At 35.7% G+C, this 11948-nt stretch overlaps 3 protein-coding genes across 3 annotated transcripts; all 3 read left to right on the top strand.

Moving 5' to 3' along the window:
- Positions 1-307: 307 nt before the first annotated feature.
- Positions 308-1800, top strand: Snup (snurportin-1). The gene has a single exon (XM_075305161.1). It carries the CDS (start codon positions 512-514, stop codon positions 1601-1603), a length of 1092 nt encoding a protein of 363 aa, XP_075161276.1. The 5' UTR covers positions 308-511; the 3' UTR covers positions 1604-1800.
- Positions 1800-3771, top strand: LOC142234079 (uncharacterized). Its single transcript, XM_075305160.1, has 4 exons — positions 1800-2053; positions 2119-2304; positions 2380-2448; positions 2513-3771. The coding sequence occupies exons 1-4, from the start codon at positions 1817-1819 to the stop codon at positions 3746-3748; spliced, it is 1728 nt and encodes a 575-aa protein (XP_075161275.1). The 5' UTR covers positions 1800-1816; the 3' UTR covers positions 3749-3771.
- A 174-nt stretch (positions 3772-3945) lies between these two features.
- Positions 3946-8398, top strand: LOC142235988 (uncharacterized). Its single transcript, XM_075307238.1, has 5 exons — positions 3946-3975; positions 4066-4253; positions 5229-5546; positions 6669-6993; positions 8381-8398. Exons 1-5 carry the CDS (start codon positions 3946-3948, stop codon positions 8396-8398), a joined length of 879 nt encoding a protein of 292 aa, XP_075163353.1.
- Positions 8399-11948: the final 3550 nt, after the last annotated feature.

The following is an 11948-nucleotide window of genomic DNA, read 5'->3' on the forward strand; positions in this document are numbered from 1 at the left end:
GACAATTTTTCTACTGTATGTTTGTAGTAAATGGACATTTATACAAAAACTATAGCTGATACTTTTTCGGTTTCTTTTTTGTATTTTTTCTCACACTTTGAAAAATAGTATAGGCCAAATAGCGCTTATTTTCGTAATGCCATTTGGTCACAATTCAAGAATCAAGTTTTCAAAACAAGCTCATATAGCTCTTGAAGTAATTGAGGTAGGTTTTCAAAATGACAATTTTTGTTCTACATGCTGTTAGTACAAGTAAAAACAGAAGAAAAATAAAAGTTGTTAACATTAGGTTTATTTCGGTAGTGAAAGGGTTAATTGTCCAAGAATAGCCGGTAGCCTAAATTTCTGCGGTTACTAGCAAGTACTCGTCCATATCAGCTGTTCCTGTTGATAGAAATTTGTTAAGCATCAATCTGGAGACCGGTTAAACAAACGTTTACCATTCATCCAAACAAATTTAGTTTGTAAATCTTTGACAAATGTATTCCTAGGACAATCCTATCAGTACACGATGCATAGGGAACTGTACAAGCAAAATCTGAGCAATAATGAACGCCAAGAGCTAAGACGAAAAAAACTCTTGTTAGAACAGAAAAATAGACGCTTGGAAGAACAGGATGAACAACGTCTGTTACCCCAGATACGTAAAACTCAGTGCAATGGACGTACTAAATATAAGCAGCATACATTTCAAGATTTATATGGCAGTGATTTGTCTCTCCAATTTTCGGAATGGATGCGAGAAAAACCCGAGAATTTGGAAGACTGGTTGATGGTACCTTGCCCAGTGGGTCAAAGATGTTTGGTGGTATCAGCTAAAGGTCATACAAAGATGTTCAGTAAGAACGGCCGGTTTCGGATGTCTTTTAAATCCACACTGCCCGGCGGAGGAGCTTCCATAAAGGGCGGCGGTGGATTTTCGATTTTGGACTGTGTTTATAATGAGGATGTGGATACCTACTATGTTTTGGATGTATTGTGGTATGGCAAACAATGCTTCTTAGATTGCGAAACTCAATTCCGTTTCTTTTGGCTGAAATCTAAATTTGAAGAAATCGAAGATGAGGGAGCTAATTTGAGCGAGGAGGAAAATATTAAAGCATTCCGTTTATTGGAATGTTACGATATGTCGAATGATGAAGTTATGGCAAGGGCCCTTCAATCGTATCCGCTGTGGATGGATAATCGACCAAAATTGGACGGCTTGCTTTTCTATCACAAAGAATCCAGTTACGTGTGTGGACCCACACCTCTTGTATGTTGGCTTTTCCCCTTTATGGTCGAAGATGTTTTGCAAATGTCGGTTAGTAACCAATATGAGATACCACCAAATTATACATCCCCCTGGGTGTATATGGATGAGTTTGACAAAGAATTGGCGCGCAAACGACAGAGATGGCAGTCAAAAAAGATGGATTGCAACAATGACACAGATTCCTTGAACTCTTCGTTATGCTCGAATTCTCAATTAAATGTAGACATGGATGCTTTAGAAGGGGAAGAGAATACCTGTGAGAACCTTATGATGGGAGGCAAAGATGACTCTCTCAAAACCACAATGAATGCAGAACGCCTGTTGGAATTGGAGGGAATAACAGAGTAGTGAATGAATCTCAACCATGTGCAAAATATAGGGGGACATATTTTTTCTCAGTCATGCGCGGTAGATTTTCAAGATAGGACATATATTCATGAGTATTGTCTAGGATCTACAGCAGAAAAGAGGCTTTTACGAGCTAAAGAAACTATATTAAATTTGCCAAGGAATTTAATAAATGAATAAAAAAGACAACTTACAAATTTTGTTTCATTAATTATGGTAATTCAACGTGGTTGGAAAATATTAAGCGATGCTGGATCCACTTCGGCATCATCTACAGAAGCAAATAGATCTCCCACGGGTCTTAACTCTTCATCAGATGACTCCAATTGTTCTAATCAAACAACCCATTCCATGGTAACCAGCGCCAGCCCTGTAGCGAATCATAAATTAGAGTCTATCGTTAATAGCAGTACATGCAACAATAATAGTAGCAATAGCTCCGACACAATGGTATGTATGGATGTGGTATCCTTCTGCAGCCTATTTATTGTCCTTTGCAATTTGTTTATTTTTAGAAATTTGTGACCACCCCACAAATGGCTGAAATGACACTACAAAAGTTACGACAACGTTTTTCCAATACCACACCGATGACCAGTTCCTCTGCTGAGTCTGGTATGCGTTCATTGGAATTGGTTCGTATAGCTGTGCAAAGTTCTTTTGACAAGGAAATCGATGCATTGGTAAAACAATACATTGAGGTAAGTGCATATACCATATATACATACGTTCATTGGTAAATGTCCTTCGTCCAAACAAATGTATTTCTCTTGCAGACCTACTTTAAGCCAGCCTTTAATAATATCAAGGAGAATTTAGGTCAAGGTGCCATCAACGAAGATGCGGTGGGTGTGAAAATGTTTGGTATTTATCAGGCATTTGATATTATTTTTTGTGTTTAATTTTTAGCTTCAGAAAATGTCCTGTGCTCTGCTGGAGAATGCCAAATCTCAATACAAAATATTACGATTCAAACCACAATCATTGATTCCCACCCATAGTAACATATCGACTATATCCAATGTCCAGGATAGTAATCCAATACGTATGGCATTGAAGAGACCAGCAAGCAATAAACAATCGGCCACAGTTATTGAGATACAAAAGCGTTTCTTTCCAGAGAATGTGGTAATTAAAACAGCAAATTCCACAACTACTTCGCAGTTATCAAATCACTCGCAAATAATACCCGTGGTGGGTACGCTTGTTCAAACTCAACCCACAACAGCCATTGTGCAACCAGCGAAGGCACAACCAAATTTGACTGTACAACAACCGCGGCGTCAAATATTCTGGAATACAGCCCACATATCAACTAGCACTAAGTTTGTGTTGGATGTTCAAGCCAATCAGGCATTTGGTTTTGGAGCAGAGAAAGAACGCCGATTGGCCAGCAAACATCCGGAACTGATTCGATATCTACCCGATAATGAAGATCGCGATTGGTTGGTCTCACAGCAAATAATACCCCAACCAAATCGCAATTCCCGATTTTTATTCCTAATCTATGACGAAGTGTGTCGTCTCTATCAAACACATGAGGCATACAAATCGAAATCATCTATAGATCTATCCGTTATGATGACATTTACAGTACCGGAATTTATGATACAAAAAATGAAAATCTTCTTTGTTGACTTGAATATAAAGAGTCGCGGATTAATAACTAACTCATATTCCCTAGGAGGGGGCGTTCCATCATCTGTGGCACAAAGTAATAGTCATTTACGTAATGCTTTGCTCTTGGGAACCACTACAACCACCACTGTCCAGCCATCATCAAGTGGGCCAGGAGTATCATCACCTTCATCATCTGGAACATTGACAAGTATTTCTGTTGGATCTATACCAGAATCAATTTCAAATATAACTATGGCTCCACAACCATCACCATCATCGAATATGCCAAGTTCATCATCATCATCGTCGTCGTCGTCATCTTCATCAAATATTACATCTACAGATGGTTTGTTGCCACCACAGAAGAGTAAATCAAGTAATTTAAGTTCTTCCCATGCAACCCTAACTGCTTTATTGAACAATTCAACACCAACAACAAATGATAAATCCAGCAATTCTTCAGTGACCACATCTACCAATTTGGCTTCATCTACTCCTACTTTGTTAAATAAATTAAGAAAATAAAATGGAGAGAATTTCGATTCTAATTAACGCAATTTTTTGATTGTATATTCAGTAGGAAATACTTATTTATCTATACCGTTGTACCAAATTTCAGTAGAGAATTTATAGCTGATATGTCAACAGTCATTAATTATAAAATTACATACAAATTAAAAATTTCAAGATGAATAGACCTAAAGCAAATTTTTGTCTCGCCGATGAGCTCCATTAAATTGGTTGTGATCTTGGTGAGTATAGATACTTTACCAAGGTTTATTGAGGAGTTGATTGTGGAAAAGAATTAATAGAGAAGAGAAATTATTCGCACCGTTGTGTAGTTGGAGAAGGAGAGAAATGATAGTAAGAATCCTGGTGATCCGTCGAACCTGGAAGATTCACGACACGATTTACGTCAACCGAAGATGTTGATCAGCGCAAAAGCTGTTTTTATATGCTTGGAGTTTACAAATCTTCGTTCTTCTTGTCCTGAATTCACTCGTTATATGCGAGGTCTGCAAAATGTACAGTGATACCACTATCAGACCGATCTATCTCCGGCGTTATTTAATCTCTATCTATAATCAATTCCACTTCCCAGCAAAAAAGCATCGCCAAAAAAGTAATGAAAATGTTCTTTTTGGATCCGGAAGTGGTGCAAAATTGACGCAGAAGCGATGAATTTAACATGGGCTTGTCATAGGATGGAAGTCCTCCATTTCAACAGCCGTTGCACTGAATTTGCATCACTTCTTTAGGTGTGATCCGAATCAATGTTTTGGATGTAAATTAAAAAATTCTGTGATATTTTGTCAAATAAATAATTTTTATAATTTTTTATAATTTTTAATGGATTCTAACGCCTGTCTGAAACGTTTGACTTCAAATATTTTCAAAAATTCACATTTTTTCAGATTAGATTTAGCATTTTTTCGACAAAATTTAAATGATTTGTACCATTTTATGAATTCTTACTCTGTTTTTAACCTATTTGAAACAAACAAAGTTAAAATTAACCATTAAAAGTATGAAAAAAGTTATAAAAAATCGAATTAAAAGAACTTCCTGGGTAGTTAAAATAAAGAACATCATTGGGAGTGCATCTTCGGAAAGTGCTTTTAAAGTTGTTCCTTTAGAAGAACTTCCAAATTTTTTTTGCTGGGTTGAGGATTTTGCTCTTTCCATTTACCATATTTTATAGCATAGAATTTAGAATACCATGTTTCATACAAAACTCCTCTAATTCGCCCCCACTGTGCATAGATAACAGGAGTATGTTGTTTCAACGCAAGTGCTCGCTACCAAAAACATTATATTTCGGAATATACTACACCATTTATTAGTTCGAAATGATTAGAAGAAAAGTGCGGACACAATTTTTGATAACAACGATTCTCGGAATATGGCTAATTATCCTTTTGGCTCGAAACAATATTCCTACGTTTAATAAAACCCCCACCTTATATTCTTTTCCGTATCGAAATATTTTGAGACTTAACAAAAGTGCACCGGAAACGGATATAAATGTTAAAGACAAACCCATGGATAATATGCATAAAACTCCATTGCCTAAAGGGTTTTTAGTATGGAATAGTAATTGTCAAATGTATGCATTGGATGCATTCGAGGCGAATTACACCATTGATGTAGAAGCGCCGATTTGTTACACAAAGGATCAACTGGTAACAAAGATATACGATGAAGATTTGGGCTTCTATATACTTCATACAAATACGGAGCTTAAGGCTCAGTATTTAGATATGAATGACACCATTCAATGCTGTTACAAGGAAGTGCAGAGAGTTGCCGAAAGGAAAAATAGGTATGGGTCGGAATGATGCTGTATAAAAATGATTATCGTCAAAAGTTAAATTCGACAAAAAAGAAACAAATCAAAATTGCTTCATGTTGTCATTGTGAGTCGATAGCAGCATGTCCGTCTGTCTGCCTAGTTCACTTCAATTTTTGTAAAAGATATTGTTATACCATTTGAAATGAGTCATATCGGCCTCTAGGAAATTACTGAAGTAAAACAAATCAAAATTGTATTAAATAAAAATAAAATGAAACCCTCAAAAAGTTTTAAACTAAAATCACCCTTTCATAAAATAAATCAAATCTATAACTAAAGTAAAGAAAAGAAAATTAAAAATAAATAAAAAATAAAAAAGATAATGACGTGATATGAAATTAAATAAATAACAATAAACAGATTTAAAAAATAATAACTTATTTCACATTCGACTAAATAAAACTAAAGTAAATTTATATTTAACATCGATTTATGTGAAATTTTGCATAACGTGTACCCAGCAAAAAAAGCGTCGTCAAAAAAGTAGTGAAAATGTTCTTTTTGGATCCGGAAGTGGTGCAAAATTGACGCAGAAGCGATGAATTTAACATGGGCTTGTCATAGGACAGATGTCCACATTTCAATAGCCATTGCACTGAATTTGCTTCACTTCTTAAGGTGTGATCCGAATTCAGTGTTTTGGGTGTGAATTAAAACATTTTGTGATATTTTGCCAATTAAATAATTTTTATAATTTTGTATGATTTTTAATGCATTTTAATGCCTGTCTGAAACGTTTGACCTCAAATATTTTCAAAAATTCGCAATTTTTCTAGAATGGATTTTGTATTTTTATCGATTAAATTTGAATAGTTTTTTTTTTTCATTTTATTAATTCTTACTCTGTTTTTAACCTATTTGAAACAAAACAAATTAAAATTACCCATTAAAAATATGAAAACATCGAGTTATTGAATTAAAAGAACTTTCTGTGTAGTTAAAATAAAGAACATCTTTGGGAGGACATTTTTGGGAGTGTTTTCAAAGTTGTGCCTTTAGAAGAACTTCCAATTTTTTTTGCTGAGTATATAAGTGTAAAGTATACCTCAATGGCAGATAATAACAGATACTCTGCTTGACTTTATCTTTTAGAATTCTAGATTGTGTACACTTCAGCGAAAATTTTGGAGTTCCAAACCACATTGATTATATGCTGATTGAGTGTAGAGGCATACAAAATACCACGGTCATTTATGAAGATGGTATCAGCCTAGTGCAAAAACGTCAAATACCACCGAGTTTAGACGGAAAGGCTCATGCCCAAAAATCACCAGAGTACGAGTATCAGCATAAACCTTTTGGAGTTTTGATGTTTGGCATCGATAGCTTATCGCAATTTAATTTTCGTCGTACTATGCCAAAAACATTTCAGTATATTCACACTCACGGTTGGATGGAGTTATCTGGATATAATAAGGTAAGTGTGTGTAACACAAAACACATTTAGTGAGTGATAACAAAAACTAAAAAAAAATGATGAAGTCTTATTTACAACTGCTTTACAACGTGTATAAGAGCTAAAGTAAAAACAAGTATATACGGCCGTAAGTTCAGCCAGGCCAAATCTTATGTACCCTCCACCATGGATTGCGTAGAAACTTCTACGAAAGACTGACATCCACAATCGAATTACTTGTGGTAGCTTAAAACTTCTTAATTATTACGAATCGATAAGGACTTTTTGCACCATATACTTACACCATGTGTACCAAATTTCAGCCAAATCGGGGGATCGGTATATATGGGGGCTATATAATTATGGATCGATGTGGACCAATTTTGGCATGGTTGTTAGAGATCATATGCTGACACAATGTACCAAATTTCAGCCGGATCGTATGAAATTTGCTTCTCTTAGAGGCTACTCAAGCCAAATCGGGGGATCGGTTTATATACGTAAAAATGGACCGATATGGTCCATCTGCAATACCATCCGACCTACATCAATAACAGCCACCGTGGTGCAATGGTTAGCATGCCCGCCTTGCATACACAAGGTCGTGGGTTCGATTCCTGCTTCGACCGAACACCAAAAAGTTTTTCAACGGTGGATTATGCCACCTCAGTAATGCTGGTGACATTTCTGAGGGTTTCAAAACTTCTCTAAGTGGTTTCACTGCAATGTGGAACGCCGTTCGGACTCGGCTATAAAAAGGAGGTCCCTTGTCATTGAGCTTAACATGGAATCGGGCAGCACTCAGTGATAAGAGAGAAGTTCACCAATGTGGTATCACAATGGACTGAATAGTCTAAGTGAGCCTGATACATCGGGCTGCCACCTAACCTAACCTACATCAATAAGAACTACTTGTGCCAAATTTCAAGTCGATAGCTTGTTTCGTTCGGAAGTTAGCGTGATTTCAACAGACGGACGGAATTTCACCACGACCCAGAATATATATATGTATACTTTATGGGGTCTTAGAGCAATATTTCGATGTGTTACAAACGGAATGACAAAGTTAATATACCCCCATCCTATGGTGGAGGGTATAAAAAAGGTTCCAGTCAATATAGAATAGAATCTGAAAAAAATTGTCGTAAGCCCAAAGATTTCAAGTTCTTAAAATGCGAAAGCTATTATTTCGTCGAATAGAAGACACATTTCTCTGATACATAGCAAAAGCCGATGAACTTTTGATTGAAGGCCTCTTGTTCCAGAGTTAAGTGATTGTTTGCTATAAAGATAAAAAATCATTTAAAAATAAGGAGGTATCTCCCACGATTTTATCTTAAAGACGCTATTTACTTGAATCACGGTCATCTCATTTATCGAACTATCATTATGCGATATATCAACAAAGGTATTCATGTACAAATAAATGTCAGTTTAAATTTTAAAATTACGAGGGCAGTTCGGAAACTTCTTAGCCTAGCACAAAAAGCGCGGCATAAACAGAAAAAAGTTAAGTGTTTTGGAAACTCTGTTATGAACACATGTTAAATTTTGTTTCGATATGGCAACTCCTTTATATAGAAACAGGTGTTCAAAAAAGACGCATCCGCAATTTTTTTACAATGGAAAAATTAGAAATGCGTGCCGTCATTAAATATTTACATAAAAAAAGTTTATCGGGACAAGAAATTCATAATGATATGGTGAATGTGTTAGGTGAAAGTGCTCCTTCATATGCAACAGTAAAAAATTGGGTTGCTGAATTTAAACGTGGTCGTAACATACAAGCATTGAAGATGAACCACGTAGTGGACGTCCGAAAACAGCAAACAACAACAGAAATTGTGGCCAAAGTGCATGATATGGTATTAAATGATCGACGAATAAAAGTGCGTGAAATTGCTAATATCATGGGCATCTCAAATAATCGAGTCCATTTAATTTTGCATGAAGAACTACAGATGAAAAAGCTTTCTGCAAGATGGGTGCCGCATTTGTTAACAGTCGATCAAAAACGCATAAGAATGAATATTTCTCAAGCTTGTTTGGATCGTTTTAAGTGAAATAAAATGGGTTTTAAGCGTCGTTTCATAACTGTTGATGAGACATGGATCCACCACTATAATCCAGAGACAAAAGAACAATCCAAACAATGGACTGAATCTGGAGGAAGTGCCCCAAAGAAGGCAAAAACAGTTCAATCGGCTGGTAAGGTTATGACAACGGTTTTTTTTGGGACTTCAAAGGTATTTTATTGATTGACTATCTGCAAAAGGGTAAAACAATAAATTCAGAGTACTATTGCAACCTTTTGGATCAATTAAATGTACAAATTCGAGAAAAACGCCCTGGCTTACAACACACAAAAATAATTTTTCATCAAGACAAAGCACCAGCGCACAAGAGTGTTTTAACAATGGCTAAAATCAACGAATTAAAGAACGAGTTGCTTGACCACAAACCTTATTCTAATGATTTAGCTCCCAGTGACTTTTACTTGTTCCCAAATCTAAAAAAAACTTGCTGGCAAGCGTTTTACCTCAAATGAAGATGCAATTACAGTTGTAAACCACTATTTTGAAGACCTTGAGGAAAACTATTTTAATCAAGGGATAGAATTGCTAGAAAGGCGTTGGACTAAGTGTATTGAAGTTTCCGGAGATGATATTGATAGGCTAAGAAGTTTCAGAACCGCCCTCGTAAAAACAAGTTTTCTTAAAGTAAACCAAATTATTTTTAATTTGAAAAAAAAAACTCTAAACCAAAAATGTAAAAACCTTGGCCTATATGAGAAGCTTTTTATCTTTAATCCACAGATTCCATTTCTCACTTAATTTAAAGATTATGTCGTCAAATCAAAAATGCTTTTCTTAGCCTTAAGGTAAATCTCCCTTACTTCAAAGGCGTGCGATTTTAAGGGAATGATGGAAATTGAAAAAATTCGTGTCCTAAATTTAACGAAAAACAAGTAAGGAAAGTACAAAGTCGGGGCGGTGCCGACTATATTATACCCTGCATCACTTTGTAGATCCACATTTTCGTGCCATATCAAATCCGTCAAATCTGGTGTTATATATAAAGGTTTTTGTCCCAAATACATACATTTAAATATCACTCGGTCTGGACAGAATTTGATAGACTTCTACAAAATCTATAGACTCAAAATTTAAGTCGGCTAATGCACTAGGGTGGAACACAATCTTAGTAAAAAACATGTGAAACATTTAAATCTGAAGCAATTTTAAGGAAACTTCAAAAAAGTTTATTTATGATTTATCGCTCGATATATATGTATTAGAAGTTTAGGAAAATTAGAGTCATTTTCGACTAAGTAGTGGCGATTTTACAAGGAAAATATTGGTATTTTGACCATTTTTGTCGAAATCAGAAAAACATATATATGGGAGCTATATCTAAATCTGAACCGATTTCAACCAAATTTGGCACGCATAGCTACAATGCTAATTCTACTCCCTGTGCAGAATTTCAACTAAATCGGAGCAAAAAATTGGCCTCTGTGGTCATATGTGTGTAAATCGGCCTAAAGCTATATATGGGAGCTATATATAAATCTGAACCGATTTCAACCAAATTTGGCACGCATAGCTACAATGCCAATTCTACTCCCTGTGCAAAATTTCAAGTAAATCGGAGTAAAAAATCGGCCGAAAGCTATATATGGGAGCTATATATAAATCTGAACCGATTTCAACCAAATTTGGCACGCATAGCTACAATGCTAATTCTACTCTCTGTGCAAAATTTCAAGTAAATCGGAGTAAAAGATTGGCCACTGTGGTCATAGGAGTGTAAATCGGGTGAGCGATATATATGGGAGATATATCTAAATCTGAACCGATTTCAATAAAATTTGGCACACTTGACTACACTACTTTGTTCTTCTTGTGCAAAATTTTGACCAAATTATCACATCCGTCAAATGTGTTGGGGGCTATATATAAAGGTTTGTCCCAAGTACATACATTTAAATATCACTCGATCTGGAAAAATTTGATAGACTTCTGCAAAATCTATAGACTCAAAATTTAAGTCGGCTAATGCACTAGGGTGGAACACAATGTTAGTAAAAAAATATGGGAAACGTTTAAATCTGAAGCAATTTTAAGGAAACTTCGAAAAAGTTTATTTATGATTTATCGCTCGATATATATGTATTAGAAGTTTAGGAAAATTAGAGTCATTTTTAGTCATTTTCGACTAAGCAGTGGCGATTTTACAAGAAAAATGTTGGTATTTTGACCATTTTTGTCGAAATCAGAAAAACATATATATGGGAGCTATGTCTAAATCTGAGCCGATTTCAACCAAATTTGGCACGCATAGCAACAATGCTAATTCTACTCCCTGTGCAAAATTTCAACTAAATCGGAGCAAAAAATTGGCCTCTGTGGTCATATGTGTGTAAATCGGCCGAAAGCTATATATGGGAGCTATATATAAATCTGAACCGATTTCAACCAAATTTGGCACACTTGACTACACTACTAATTGTTCTTCTTGTGCAAAATTTTAAGCAAATTAGGGTAATGGCTTCTGGGGCCATTTAAGTCCAAATCAATAGGGATCTATTCTGAGCCAAAACACATACTTGTGCCAAATTTGAAGTCGATTGGACTAAAACTGCGACCTAGACTTTGATTACAAAATTGTGTTCACGGACAGACGGACATGGCTATATCAACTCAGGAGCCCAGGCTGAGAAATTTTGCCAAAGACACCATGTGTCTATCTCGTCTCCTTCTGGGTATTGCAAACATATGCACTAACTTATAATACCCTGTTCCACAGTGTTGGGCAGGGTATAACAAGTATATACGACCGTAAGTTCGGCCAGGACGAATCTTATGTACCCTCCATCATGGATTGCATAGAAACTTCTACTAAAGACTGTCATCCACAATCGAATTACTTGGGTTGCGGTAACACTTGCCGATGGCAAGGTATCTTAAAACTTC

The sequence above is a fragment of the Haematobia irritans genome, chromosome 4, assembly GCF_050003625.1.
Source record: "Haematobia irritans isolate KBUSLIRL chromosome 4, ASM5000362v1, whole genome shotgun sequence".
Lineage (NCBI taxonomy): Eukaryota > Metazoa > Arthropoda > Insecta > Diptera > Muscidae > Haematobia > Haematobia irritans.